This window comes from Cladophialophora psammophila, assembly GCF_000585535.1.
Source record: "Cladophialophora psammophila CBS 110553 chromosome Unknown aczJe-supercont1.4, whole genome shotgun sequence".
In the NCBI taxonomy this organism is placed as follows: domain Eukaryota; kingdom Fungi; phylum Ascomycota; class Eurotiomycetes; order Chaetothyriales; family Herpotrichiellaceae; genus Cladophialophora; species Cladophialophora psammophila.
Window position 1 is genome coordinate 78,989 of NW_006912925.1, and position 14,050 is coordinate 93,038.

General features: G+C 52.6%; 7 protein-coding genes across 7 annotated transcripts in view; 3 read left to right on the forward strand and 4 right to left on the reverse strand.

Moving 5' to 3' along the window:
- Positions 1 to 875, reverse strand: part of A1O5_02949 (uncharacterized protein) — a gene marked incomplete at both ends in the record, with an annotated part of 940 nt that extends 65 nt beyond the window's left edge. The window contains one exon of the mRNA XM_007743562.1: positions 16 to 875. Within this exon, the coding sequence (XP_007741752.1) occupies positions 16 to 875 (860 nt within the window). The remainder of the gene's footprint in view (positions 1 to 15) is intronic.
- Positions 876 to 1,685: 810 nt separating this feature from the next.
- On the reverse strand, positions 1,686 to 3,174 carry A1O5_02950 (uncharacterized protein; the record flags this gene model as incomplete). The annotated part of the gene is made up of 2 exons (XM_007743563.1): positions 1,686 to 2,377; positions 2,478 to 3,174. 2 exons carry the CDS (start codon positions 3,172 to 3,174, stop codon positions 1,686 to 1,688), a joined length of 1,389 nt encoding a protein of 462 aa, XP_007741753.1.
- A 710-nt stretch (positions 3,175 to 3,884) lies between these two features.
- On the forward strand, positions 3,885 to 5,828 carry A1O5_02951 (uncharacterized protein; the record flags this gene model as incomplete). The annotated part of the gene is made up of 3 exons (XM_007743564.1): positions 3,885 to 4,628; positions 4,689 to 5,010; positions 5,086 to 5,828. 3 exons carry the CDS (start codon positions 3,885 to 3,887, stop codon positions 5,826 to 5,828), a joined length of 1,809 nt encoding a protein of 602 aa, XP_007741754.1.
- A 392-nt stretch (positions 5,829 to 6,220) lies between these two features.
- Positions 6,221 to 7,456, reverse strand: A1O5_02952 (uncharacterized protein; the record flags this gene model as incomplete). The annotated part of the gene is made up of 1 exon (XM_007743565.1): positions 6,221 to 7,456. The coding sequence occupies one exon, from the start codon at positions 7,454 to 7,456 to the stop codon at positions 6,221 to 6,223; it is 1,236 nt and encodes a 411-aa protein (XP_007741755.1).
- Positions 7,457 to 8,588: 1,132 nt separating this feature from the next.
- Positions 8,589 to 8,954, forward strand: A1O5_02953 (uncharacterized protein; the record flags this gene model as incomplete). The annotated part of the gene is made up of 2 exons (XM_007743566.1): positions 8,589 to 8,726; positions 8,781 to 8,954. The coding sequence occupies 2 exons, from the start codon at positions 8,589 to 8,591 to the stop codon at positions 8,952 to 8,954; spliced, it is 312 nt and encodes a 103-aa protein (XP_007741756.1).
- A 53-nt stretch (positions 8,955 to 9,007) lies between these two features.
- Positions 9,008 to 10,368, forward strand: A1O5_02954 (uncharacterized protein; the record flags this gene model as incomplete). The annotated part of the gene is made up of 4 exons (XM_007743567.1): positions 9,008 to 9,210; positions 9,280 to 9,293; positions 9,350 to 10,000; positions 10,070 to 10,368. The coding sequence occupies 4 exons, from the start codon at positions 9,008 to 9,010 to the stop codon at positions 10,366 to 10,368; spliced, it is 1,167 nt and encodes a 388-aa protein (XP_007741757.1).
- Positions 10,369 to 11,813: 1,445 nt separating this feature from the next.
- A1O5_02955 (NEK protein kinase) lies at positions 11,814 to 13,766 on the reverse strand (the record flags this gene model as incomplete). Its single annotated transcript, XM_007743568.1, has 5 exons — positions 11,814 to 12,641; positions 12,694 to 13,012; positions 13,069 to 13,301; positions 13,363 to 13,422; positions 13,527 to 13,766. 5 exons carry the CDS (start codon positions 13,764 to 13,766, stop codon positions 11,814 to 11,816), a joined length of 1,680 nt encoding a protein of 559 aa, XP_007741758.1.
- Positions 13,767 to 14,050: the final 284 nt, after the last annotated feature.

Below are 14,050 nucleotides of genomic sequence, written 5' to 3' on the forward strand. Positions count from 1 at the left end.
ATTTGCAGCTCCAACGCGTGCCGCTTTCGCTTGGCTTCCTTCTTCTCTTGAGCTATTTGCAGCTCCAACGCGTGCCGTCTTCGCTTGGCTTCTTTCTTGTCACGTGCTATCTGGTGCTCCAGCTCGACCCGCTTTCGCTTGGCCTCTTTCTTTTCCTGGGCCCTGTTTTGCACTGTTTCTGCCTGTGTTTGTGTCTCAAGGAGTTTTGTCTCGTTTGGAAGCTGTGCGCTATCCCGGAGTTGCACTACCCCGCCCGGTATCTGATCCGCCTTGACGGCGACCTGATTCTTAACGGATATGTCGAAGCTGTCCCGAGTTATACGGCCCTTTGCCAGGAGGTTCTTGAAGAATGTATACCACGCGCTCGTGTTGTCGAGGGGCCAGATTTGATATTGAAAGGTTGCCGCACCCACGACCAAAGGATGGACATACTCGATCCGGGTGGTACCAGGTCCTCCTGAAGCACCTTTCAAGATCGGCTCTTCTAGATCGCGATAGTTGGACCGTTCTCTCGTGCTGTAGATGTCCGGTGGGGGGTTCGTCAGTACAACTGCTTGCCGGCCACTACGACACGCATATTCTGCAAATCGGCCGGAGGCCGCCTTCATGTACTTGGACCACGCCTTTAGTGACTTGCTATGCCTCAGACTACCTGCCTCACGATCGCTATATAGGGGACCCATCGCAATAGTTAATGTTGGCAGGCCATGCTGCTGTGCCCAGCACCGAGCCCGGTCTGGGGATATTCCTGTCCAAAAGACTAGACAGGTGATGTCTCGCAATGCGTAATCGAATCTCTCGTCGAGACGGGACAGCTCTTCAGGGCTGCAGTATTGCAGTGGGTCCCAGGAGGTCACGGAAAGATATCTTTCCATTGTAACGACAAGGTCTGATGGAGGATTGTCGCCATGGTCTCTGCATGTGGAAAGAAGGATAACAGATAGCAAGTACATGGTGCGACCCCGCTCGAGACGGATTCATGAACACGAGATGCCTCCCATGGTGTAGGCCTCTCTCAGACAAGGCCAATCACCATTTTACTTTCTTTTGACCATTCATCCAAGCATGTCACGGGTTAAGTATTGTCTCTTACTTTCAATCTTACGTTGTTGTCTTCAAACATCTATGTGAGGCTCGAAAATTGAGCTATATTGGGACTCACTCGACCGTCTCGGAAATTTATGAGTGTCCAACCGGAAGCATCCTTCTAATGATTCCCTCTAACAGAGCTGAACCGGGTTCTGGAAGCGGTAATGAACCAGATTTCGAGAAAGCAGCCTCACGAACGGCAAGTGTTTGGTGGTCCTCCGCACGTTGTGGATACATGCCCTTCTGTACTTCCCTTCTGTACTTGAAGCAGTGGTGAGGCGAAGAGGTGGTGGTCCCTACGTAAGCTTCGGACCCTTATGAGATTCGCTGCTAGCTCCGCTCCGTGATTCTAGAATTATTAGGCTTCTAGCAAGCTTCGCTGATGTCGGAGCATCCTGGGTATAGAATAGACAAATGTTTTCCCACATTGGCAGATGTTCTCTTTGTTTGATATGCTCCTCCCAATTATACAGTCCATCGAGAAAACATGGTGCCGGTCTGGAACCAGATCGAGTCTCGAGGGCACTCGCCCATTCAACGGCCCCCCCCCCCCCCCCCCCCCCCCCCCCCCCCCCCCCCAACCCCACGCTATACGGTTAGACCTCAAACCAGGACTCGATGTTGGACCAGTCCGGCTCTGGAGCAATGGTATAGAGATTGGAAAACATGGAATTCCAATTTTCCGGCCCGAGGTCTTGACATGAAGCATTCACGGCAGCAGCGTCAGAAGAGACGCGCGAAACTTGATTGTTGAAATGCGAGTCCATCATGGGCTTTGTCGTTTCCGAGACGTGCTGGAACAACTTGAGCGTCGCACTGGTCGCGGGCCAGTAGCGTGTCAGCTCGTTCATGACGGGGAAACAGCCCTCCAACCGGTCCTGTGCCTGGAGCGCCAGCAGCGACGAGTTCTGCGCAATGGCTGAGCGCATTTCCCGGATGAATTGTATCGCCGCGGCCATGACGGCGGTTGACGCGGTGAAGTAACAGCGTCGGATTGTGCCGGACTGGATCAGGGACGAAAGGATGCCCACCGAGGTTTCGGCGGCACTCTCGCACAGTTTGGCGGAATGGGTCAGGGTCGCAATCGGGGCCTTGGATTCTTGAAGGACCGTCCGATGGAGGTGCAGGAGAGCGGTGTTGTAGTGGAGGCGCAGCTGCAGGGTATAGAAGTCGTTCCCCGGCGGGAGGGTCCTGACCCAGGTGGCCAGCCGCGAGTCCAGGACGCTGGTGTCCTGCAGGTTGCCAGAGGTTCGAACGGAGCCAGGTGAGAAGGCGTACAGGATGTCGGCTATGATTTCACAGAGGTGGCTGTTGCGCACACAGTACTGGAGGTTGATGTTTGTGTTTTTCGACCCGTTAGTCTCCAGGAGATCCTCCTCGGTGAGCACCGGCTAGAAGGATGGCCTGGTACAGTAAAAGTGGAGGCGGCGAGTCCGGGCTCGCACAGTGGTGTTGCCATTCAGCCTCGTCCAAAATGGGGAAGATGGGGTAAATGTCGCGGAAGAATGCTTCGATCAGAGCATCTCGCACTTCTTTGACTGGCAATGAGCTCAAGTCCGATTCCACGGGCTGGCGGAGCCGGAGTGAGGGCAGGCTGGAGCCAATGGTCCACGACACTGCCCGGTGAATTTGGGGGATGGGGAAGTGCAGGTTGGTGTCGTCGCCACATCGTTCTTGACTGACGAGGTATGCTAGGTTGGATATCGGAGTCCCCACGTAGCACATGCGAGCTTCTTTAAGGCTGTCGAACCGAGACCAGGACTCGGCGCTGGTGCCATGCTGGAAGAATTCCAGCAGTCCGTTCCCACTCAAGTCATCGGCGGCGGCATCATTCGACCTCGTTTCGGAGCCGGTTGGGCCAGTGACAGGTGTGTCAGGTTTGTCACATGCGGCATGTCCCTTGCCGGCCGAATTGGCCTGTCCTGACACAGCCTGATCCTGATGGCGCCTCAAGGCTCTGTCATGTTGGGCCCTGTTCTTCAAGGACAAGGCTTTCACGATATCGAATCTGAACAGTGCGGGAGGAGAACGTGAGTCCGACAACCAATTGACGTGGAATTGGGAACGATGAGGACTCACTGGCATCTACTTCCATCCGACTGACAGTTGGAGCATGGCTGGCGGCCGACTGCGTCGCAGCGGACTTTCCTGCGATGGCATGCGTCACAGGCTCGCAATTGTCTTCGCCGACGTGTCGGCTGAGCCGTGGGAGGAGTCGATATACTGTCAACCATCTCGGACGCCGTTGCCATCACCATCACCATTGCTGCTACTCCAGGACCGGAACCAGGCCAGCATCAAAAGGGTAGGAGAAGAAAGAACCTTCGCCTCCTCGCTTCCCCAGACTGGTTGGCAGATCAGTGGGTCAAGGTGGCAGCCGGGCAGCCGAGGAGCCGAGAAGATAGCCTCGCTCTCCTGGGCAGCCAAATTCATTCCAAATGAACGACTTGTGGGTGGTGGAGCATGAGTACCCAGTACTGTGTGCCACTTTCCGTGATCGTCTGGTGAATTGCTATGGTCGGCCACGCGCACCTCTGCTCAACAGTTCTTCAGGCACCCAATACTGGGAGCAGGCTGCGTGTGTCGGTTCCGTCAAAAGCGCCATCGGGACAACCACATCTCGACTGATTACTGGATAGGAATTTTCTATGCGGCCAGCCTCTGACAATGCTTCCTGGGTGAGCTCTTTTATAGGCAAGACATGCCCCGAACCATCTTGGCTATTCCCTCCGCCCCGCTCTCAGTTCCAATTGTCCAGGCTCGGGGAGTGCTCACCAAACAGTTCCGCATAGAGGATGTCCTACCAGAAAGAAAACCCCTCTGTGAGGAGCGTGGATCCTCACGGCGTATGGCATCCTGGTCCGGTCTTCTCACAAGTCTCAACCACGACCGGTCCAGTCCGGATCGTCGCGACATCCGGACAGGTTGGCATTGACGAGAACAACAACATAGTCGCGGACACGGATGCCCAGATTGTGCAAGCATTCACCAACCTCGAACGCGCTCTTGCGGCTGCAGGCGCCGTGGTAAAAGACGTCTACAAGCTTGTGTGGTATGTCGTCGATTTCGATCCCAACCACCGCCTCTACCGTCCGCACTTGATCAAGTTTCTGGACGGTCACAGCCCTGCGACCACGTTGGTGCCCGTCCCGTGCTTGGCGGAGCCCGGCCTCAAATTCGAGATCGAGGCGTACGCTGCTGTTCGATTGGAGCTCCCTCGGACGGTTGATGTTGTGGTGGTAGGGGCTGGATTGAGCGGCCTCAAGGCTGCCAGTGATGTCCAGAAGGCGGGATATTCGTGCCTTGTGGTCGAGGCACGAGACAGAGTTGGCGGCAAGACGTGGTCTCACGACCCCCTCGGCAATGGCAGAAATGTGGATGTCGGGGCATGCTGGATCAATGATACTAACCAGGCCAAGGTATACGATCTCGCAAAGTCGTTGGGACTTAAGCTGGTCCAGCAGTATGTTGAAGGGGATGTTATTCAGGACGACATCGGGGGAGGGCTCTCGACCTTCAAATACGGCACCAACCCGAGAGTACGCTCCGCGCCCGCGAGGCTGCAAAGTTGCCGTGTTGATACTGACCTAAGTTAACAGGACCTTGCTGAGAAAAATGGGGTCGAAAACATGGTATACATTCGTGATTTGTTCGAGCACACTTGTCAGACGATTGACATTCGCAACCCCACCGGCGCAGGCAAGGACTTCGACACCTACAACTTGGAACAGTGGGTGAAAATGCAGGGAGGAGGTGAGACGGCACTGGCATCGGTGAGGGTCTGGACCCGCGTCATGCTCGGACTCGAACCCTCTGAAATCAGCACGCTCTTCTTCCTTGATTATTGCAAAAGCGGTGGCGGGCTGATGCAGATGCGGTCCGACAAAAAGAACGGAGGCCAATACTACAAACTGGCGCAAGGTAAGCAATTTCCTTCCAAAGAGCTCATGAGACCGACATCTCTGGACCCGATAAGGTGAGGCTAACAAAGGTTAGGCACCCAAGCCCTCTCTGTTGGACTCGCAGAATCCCTCGCTCCGGGGTCCATCGTCTTGAACTCCCCCGTTCGCCGGATTGAGCAGGCCCCGGAAGCAATTCTCGTGTCCACCGGGAGAGGCGAGATTCATGGTCGACGAGTCATTGTTTCGGTACCGACGCCCTTGTACAAAGAAATTACCTTCGAGCCTCCGCTGCCAAAGGCGAAAGAACAACTCAGTCAAGCCAACAAGCTGGGCTGTACATTCAAGGTGATGCTTCTCTACGCCGAGCCTTGGTGGCGAGCCAGTGGGCTCTGCGGTATGGTTCAATCCTTCCAAGGCCCGGTGTGCGTCACTCGCGACTCCAGTATTGAAGAGACGGGCAACTACTCCTTGACCTGCTTCGCCGGAGGCAAGCCAGGTCGGGACTTGCTAGCCCTGGCTCGAAAAGAGCGCCACGATGCTGTGCTGTCCTTTGTCAGACGAGTCTTTGGTCCCTTCACCAAAACAATCCCCGAGCCTCTGGCCATTACGGACCACCCGTGGATCCAAGATCAGTGGTCTCAGGGTTGCCCTTGTCCAGCCGCTCCTCCCGGGGCGATGACGAACCACGGTCATGCCTTGAGAACTCCTCACCTGCGGGCTCATTTTGTGGGGACCGAGACTGCTTTCGAATGGAAAGGCTACCTAGACGGAGCCGTCAGATCGGGCGAAAGGGGGGCGAAAGAAGTGATTCAAGCTCTCAGCAGATCTAGACTATGAGGGTAATTGATTTTCACAGGTGCGGCCACTGCGACGTGCGCCTTGTACTGACCTATTGAAATCCAAATCTACCAAATAGAATCAAATACTTCCTCGAGCATACACTTGGCACCTCGTCTTATTCCAAAGCCATTCGCAGCGCGCATGTGGAATGCCACCCACCAAGACTGGAGCAGACACAGATTTTCTCCTTGCTGGAGTTCGAACATGCAAGTGGCTCGGCAGCTTGAAGGAAAAATCACGGACAGCTCTTTTCATTATTTGGGCAACAGTAGAGCTCGACGGAGCGCTTATGGTTTCATCCCTTCTTATCACTGCGCAACCTGGAACAGGAGTGATCTCGGCTGTCGAGGGTGCAATTATGATATGAATTCTGAGACGGAAGAGTCTAACTAGTGGTAAAGGCCGTGAACGTGGTAGAAGTAGGCGTCAGCCTCGCGCGGGTCACCTAGCACATGGCCATGGACCGTGATACTTCTCTTCTCAAGAACTCCTTGATGACATTGCCGGTCAGCCTGGCCACATTGTTTTGGTAGTCGTTCCATCCCAAGGACGGATACCAGTTGATGCTCCCCACTGAGAAAACCGCTCCTCCCTTTCCCGCCGAGATACATCAAATTGCCGCCTTGTTTCGCGTAATTTTCGTAGGCGTCGTAAATCTCGAAACTCAGATACTCCGGATGCCCGCCGGTTATGACGGTGTTGTAGGGCGCGAGAGCCGACGCGCCATATTTGTGGAGGTTATGGTCGGTGATGGTCCCGTAGGGGATGTTTTCCCGCTCCAGGTATCCTATCATCATTGACTCGGTGCTGATATGACGAGGACGCGCCAAACCATAAGAAATGAATCCCGGCCTGAAATTCGTGATGGGGCGCTTTGCAGTGGAGAAGACGGTTCCAGATAGATCGTTATGCGTGTCGTAGGTAGACAATCCGATATCACGTCGTCTGAGTTGTCTGCTCATGTCTTCGGACGGATAGAGAGTGACTTCGCACAACGCCGCTCCGGTCGCACTGGAAGAGGGCCGCTCGGGATCAGATAGTTTGTCATTGGCGTACGCAAGGTAGGTAAATGTCGACAGAACTAAGCCCACCTTAGGTTTCCCAGGGTCATGTAAGGATGCTGTTGCCGTCGGGCGGACTATGAAAGTGATCATGTCTGAAGTCTTGCCATTGGTTGACTGGACTTCAACGGCGTATATGCCGGAACGGATATCTGAGGGCAGTGTTACCGTAAAATCCGTCTCCCATTTGGCATCGTCCAGATCATCTTCGTGGAAATGGATGGCACCATAGCCGTATTTGGCTTTGGTCCAGTCAATCTCAGAAGCATCCCAATTGTATCCTCGAACTCCTCTCGTTGGAGCATTGATGAGCCGTCCATGATGACCTCCCCCAGACGTGTCGATTATTGAGTCTTCCGAGATATTGCGGGCAAAGTCATAGTGAACGATCACACCGCCTTCGGGTCCCACCGTCGTGATTGAAGGGCTGTCGATACGGCCGTTAAAGAAATGGGTGACTCGAGGACTTTGAGTCGTCACAGTCTCAGCAAAAGTTCCAGCAAACAGCAGAGCGCAGTCGGGTGAGATGCTGAAATCATTGGGCAAAGATGCTTCGTAGTGCATGCCTGAAGCTCTCTTCTCAACGACATGTGGGATGGGCTCTAAATCCAAAGAAACTCGCATTCTTCTGATGTCCAACTTGGCCTTCACCCATCGTTTTCGTGAGGGCTTGAATCCTGTCAAAAATACCTCGATTGATGAGCCTGCACCGACCCAAAACTCCACGATACCATCAGTGTTGATGAAAAGGCCAAACCCACTCTTTGACGGTACGTCGAGCGTGGACACAATTGACTGTAAATGTCCGGCCTGGGTCAACTACGGTTGGAAGTACACAGAGAGCGATAGCCCATGTTGAGGAGGGAGTCTGCACCATTGCTCAACGAGAGCGTAAGAGCCAATGCGGGCGAGTTGAAATCTTCCTTTGGCAATTCCTTGAGGCACGGCGATTTCTTCTAGCTCTTTCTTGGGCGAATGTGGTACATCAACGCCCTGGACATACCTTCACCTGAATGGTGTCACCAGGGTCAGCAATCCACGGCTCGACATAACCAGTAATTTCTGGGGGGTAATCGGCCGGAGGCACATCGACGGTCGACATTTTGGCCGGTGTTCTTGTGCTACTACTGTGCCGAATTTGTTCCAGACCTTGATAGTCTTATAAATGTTCTGTAAGCGCACTCCTTGCCTCTAAGGTTCCCTCTTCCCAATCTGAGATAAGGCTGGGGCGCGGCAGGGGCACGGGAACCCCAGAGACCGGGGCAGGCGAATCAAGTAGGACGAGTTCGCCCCACCGGCTCCACCCACCAAATCTTGGGCGACTTCATTCGATATGGATAACTTCGGCTCCTCGGGTCCCACGGTTCCAGAGTCCTCGTACTTTTCTTCTTAGACTTAGGACAACCAGAGTGGAGCAGAGATTCTAGCAGCCCGCCAAAGGTCTGTGCAATGGAGAGCATTCGAAGCCCTAGATATCGGGGGCGCGGCGCGATACATAGATATGGCAATTGATAAAGCGGTCATTGAGAGAGATATATCGTGATCAACCTGCCTGCAAAGGTCTCCCATGAGTTCCATGATCACAGAATTGAAAGGTTTCCTACCCCCATTACATCCTTTGTCCTTGAGAAATCAACATGTCGGTCGAAATCGCCCCTGTCAATAGTGCAGTCCTGGAAGATGCCCACCTAACACCATGGAGAAGGAACAAGTAAGTTCACGGCCGGTGCCTAAAAGACCTCATCTGACCAAGGTGAATCATAGTCCCTTTGTACAGAATCTCATCCTCAGCGCAACACTCTTTTGCAATCCTGGACTGTACCTGGCCATTGCGGTAAGCCTCCACAGCACCTTCTTCCCGTCAAGGGTTGTCTTCCAACATCTCTAGACCCTCGGAGCAGGAGGTGGTCGTCCTAGTTCAATCCAGATGGCCAACATCAGCAACGCCCTGCTGTACGCTGCATTTGTGTTGGCTGGAGTCATCGCCCCGACGGTGCTTAGCAAGCTCGGACCTCGATATACCATCATCATCGCCATCTGGATACCCTATCTATATCGGTGAGGGGCTTGTGCCGCCGTCGAGGAATGATGCATGAACTGACAGTGGCAGGCGCCATGTGGTATTTTGATACCCACGGACACCCTTGGTATCCTGCGGTTGCAGGCATTTACCTGGGAATTACGGCCGCATTTCTTTGGACCACCGCCGCTCTCATTGCCAATGGCTATTCCGAAGAGAAGCAACCAGGATTTTGGCGTGCCATGCAGTGGACTAGCAATGTCGGCGGTGCTACAGAAGGCGGATGTATCGCTCTTGGGTAAGTGAGTTGGATCGCCCACGGTTGCCAGTGCCCCAACCACAAGACTAATTCATGACCACTGTCTAGGATCAACTGGAACGGTAAGACACCCTGGAACTCCATCTGGCCCTGATCGTCTTTATACTTGATTTTCTAGCCCACTCGCTGGGGGTTCCCCATTCGGTCTACATCACTTTCATCATCATTCAATATGCTTCGATGGCTCTTGCATTCATCCTCGTCGATGCCGACAAGCTTCGAAGGAACGACGGCACCGCCATCGCCAAATACGAACATCTCTCAGCCTGGCAAGACGTCTATCAAACTGTGGCCCTCCTGAAAGACCCAGTCATGCTACTTCTAATCCCCACATTCTTCGCCCCGGAAATCTTCTTCCCATTCATGGCATCAGTCAACGCTTACGCGTTCAATCTCCGTACTCGTACGTTGAATGCCATGCTCGGAAATGCCATTCAGATTCCGTGGACTCTGGGCTATGGCTGGCTACTCGACAATCCAAAGTTGGGATCCAGGCGGAAGAGAGCAATAATCGGGATCGGCATTCTGGCCACGTACATTACCGGGACCTACATCGCGCTGACCATTTGGCTCCATAGCTGGAGCTTCGATCGCTCTCTCGCAGGGCCAGAAATCGACATCGAGGATGATGCGTACCCGGGTGCCGTGGTGCTATACTTTCTCATGGTCATCCAGTACGGGGTCTTCCAAAACACGGTAATCTACGTCTTTGGATGCTTGACCAATCGACTCGAGAAGACCGCCCGCATCTCGGGACTATTTATTGCCTGTAAGTGTTAATCTGATAGGAACCATTGTCGTCAACAAAGAACGAGTTAATCTTAACCTCCGCCTCTAGGGATCTCCGCCGGAACCTGCGTCAGCTTTGCAACCGACGCTACAGCCCAACCATATAGCAACGAAGGAGCGGCAATCTTTGCCCTGACCACAATCTGCTGGCCCATCTTGTGGTTCGTCGTCAAGAATTACACCACTGCCACCCAGTACTATAAGGAGGAAAACGTTGTGGTTCCGATCCATGTTAGGAAGGAAATGGGATATTTGGAAGATGCCAACGGAGAAGAATTGTCCTTCACAAACACCAAGACCAAAGACCCCAAGACGGCAGATCACAGCGGCGAGACAGTGAAGCACTGAAAGGACAGAGTTGAAAGCTTAGAATGGACGCGAAAATTGCGCAGTGATGGAATTGGCATGTGGCAGACTCGGTAATGAGGATCAATATGTTGTATAGAGATGGAGAAGATAGGGTGTTGAGCAGCTGTCGAACCATAGAACTCTGTCGAGATATCAACGAGAGTTGGTCTCACCGGTGCATCCTACAACCCAGATTTACGCACTTGTCAGAATATCTGCTGTCTCTATGAACAACAAGCCTCTGACGCCTGGTTGTGTCGCTGAACATAGCCCGACCGAACCAGGACAATATCTCCTTGCCTGGGAACTGTGTCATTTTGAGCTTTCAATGCTGCTGTCAGGTCTGCAGCCGTGATTTCGAATCTCGTCCAAGGGTCAGAAGCCTTGCCGTCTCGTCTTTCGTAGAATTGAACCTGCGCCAAAGGAAAATCACAAATGAGTCGATATGGCAACATTGTAGGGGGTCCATGGTCAATGGAGTTGCGGCCATTCCGACTTTTTACCATGTCTATTAACAACTAACTGGCATTCTCCAGGGGTGATGACGATGAAGGTCTCTCCATACTGGTGGTGCACTTGATATCTGTGGTCCCAAGGGCCACCGGAGATAGCTGTACGTAGCGGATTTTCCTAATCCAAAAGGAAGCCGCCGAATGAACGGACCAATGCTTGGTCTCGCAAACACCCATAACGAGTTGAATGCGTCCACTGGTGTCAGGATAACGGCGAGGCCTATCTTTCGGGCGATCATATAATTGGAGATCAGGCCATGAACGGTCCATAAAAACAAGGCTGATATGCCGTAAACAAGCAGCGCAAAAGCATCGCGGCCATTGCAGCATGCATACCTGCTCTTGGGGACTTCTCGCGACTGAACTTGAAAATTGATCCTTCAGGCTCAACGTAGTAGACATGGAAAAAAGGGGTCGAGGCTCCAAACACATAGAGAAAGTCTGCAAAGCATAATTTCCGACTGCAGGATGCAAAATCGGTCATTAATAACCTGCAATGTTGTCTTCACCACAGTCAAGAAGCATCATACTGCCATAAAAATAAAAGCACCCAAACATAGATGTCTGGCACGGCATCCTCTTCCAAACTGGTGTCTGCTGTTGATCTAGACGCACTTGCACGATACAAACTAGAAGCTGCTCGCGTAGACATGCACGTTGTCCCGCGTACTTGCTGCTCCTATCAGCTATCATCGAACAAACTGACGTAAGCTGCTCAAGTCCTCGTCACTGGTGTCTTCGATTGTGAGCGAAAACGGGTGGAGATGGTATCAGAAAACCCAGAGGATAGTGCGTCAATGAATCGATGTGGCTGGTCCGAATCCCATAGACAATAACAGGCTCTGATGAGTGAGCAGACGGTGAGGCAATTGGTGGCAGGCGCCCGGTAAGAAAAGTACAATAACTGCCATTTCGATTCCGATTCTGCACCCGTCACCACGTCATGCGCTTTCGAGGCCTCTCCCCTTGTGGTTCTGGAATACGTTGATCATGAGACCGGGTTGCTAAGCCCCCAGACGCTCTTGGAAGCGTTTCTTGTTGACCAGACAGCTTCCCTCCTCCATCGTTGTTTTGAGCAGCCCCTCTATCTCTCCTCAGCACTGCTTCTTTCCACCTCTCTTCTAGTCTCTCGCGTATTTGTCTCGGCCAGCTGTCGTCAAAATTTAGTTCGCGTGGTGCTGCTGGCGGGCACACAAAGTCCCATTCTTTCTTGTCCCAGAGGAGGTGATCCGCGAAATCGTCCCAAAAAACACATTGTCTGTTGAGATTTGCACCACCGTCTGGAAGGTCATTGAAGTGGTCTTGGGCAAAGGCCACAGTGATTGGCGCCCGGTCGTTCGTATGCCTGAACATCTCTTCCTCCTGCTCAAAGCACTTTTCCATGTTAGCGAGAACATCCTGAAGCAGGCGGCTTGGGGGCGGTCGACTGCCTGGTCTCAAACTCGTGCATTCCTGGATGAGCTCAAAGAGTTCAGGGCTATAGCGTTTCCTGATTTCGGGGTCGGCTCTGTCGAGGACATTTGTCCCGCCGAAAGTAAGCCAGGCAGGTCCTTCGCCCATCAGGATATCGATGACTCTGTCACTGAGTTCATCTATCTCCTCCAGGGTCATCAAACTCCACATGACGGCACCAATGGCCCAGATGTTTGCTTCTGGACGGATTCGACGCAGGGCTGGGTTTGTGTTCGGAGGAAATCGAGGATCGACGTCGTCCCCGAAATGATACCGGTGCCAAGCCGTCATATATTTGATGCGTTGTTCCTGGGTTTGGTAAATACGAGAATACACTGATACTGAGAAGATTAGGACTTACTGGTGGCTGCCAAAGTTCAGTGCCGCGTTGTATTGCTGCGGCCGTACCCCTTACGAGTTCATCAGGATTAATGGTCATGGCCAAGCCAAAATCACCTATCTTTGGTATAGGATACCAAAAGGTCCCGTCATCTTCGTCAGTATTCATGGCCAAAAAGATGTTGTCCGTCTTTATGTCGTTATGCAGAAGATACTCTCCAGGCGGCGCCTGCCCAAAATCTGAAGAGAGCAGACTCCTATATGAACCAGTGCAAAAGTCAAGATAGGCCTTTGCCAGGTAGTAGAAGGTATGCCACAAGAAAGCTTCAGGAAGGTATTTACTGCAGATTCCTCATCAGAATATACGACGGCAACAGGAAGTCGGGACGAAGCTTACTTCCATGCTTTATATCTCAGCCGGAGTGTCTCCAACGTGCCAAATTCACAGTATTCAATATAGTATCGGTTGTATTGCAGGTCGACTTTATACTGACGGAGGCGCACAAGGCTATCAGACTCGAGATCGTTGGTTTGCGCCATGATGGCTGCTTCGTGAGTCAACGTCATCTGCTTCCCTGGGGCTGGAACGAAATCGGATGGATTGAAATCCGTGACTTTCAATGCGAGTGCCTAATGCAGGACCTTGTGAGTCTGATATCCGGGAAGGTTTTTCCTGAAATATAGTACTTACATCTATTTTTTCTTGCCTCTCATTCCGTTTGAAAAACAGGGCTGCCGCACCAAACGCCCCCTAACACTCCTCCAAAAAAAAATCGTATTAGTAGTCTGATCTGTGTGCAAAGGAAGGCAAAGCGATCATTCTGGTGCAGGATAGAATGTTTTCAGGGGACATACCTTGCCCAGCGGTCTTTCAAAGCGCCATTCGTTTTCATCGGGAAGATCGAGATTAGAGAAGAAAAGATGCCGAAACCTCTCACCAATGGATCTCGACCAGGGTGTCGATCTGGTTTCCTCCTTCCAGGTGAAAAAGTGCTTGATGGGTGATTCGGCCACAGGGTTGCGCTGCTCAGGTTCACTGAAGAATGATTGATCGGCATTTGGGTCCCAGTCCACAAGAAAGTCATCCAACGCCATGTTGCCGCAATGTGGCTGGCACCCAAAACAGGATTAGCTCTTTGCCGTGGGTCTGGGGTGACTGAAGAAAACGCAAGGAGCCAGTGATGGAATCTCATCAAGCTGGAGTGTGAGTCAAGAAAGGTTGGAAAATAGCGGGAATAAGGCCATTGAATTTCTTTCAGCCCGTCAATGCTGTAACAGCGTACATTATGCTTTCCTGCCGGATCCGGAGCACCATTGTTCTCGGCCAAGTTTGATTCGACTGCAGGCACAAAGCCAAGCGCCTTTGTTCGCCTGTTCCC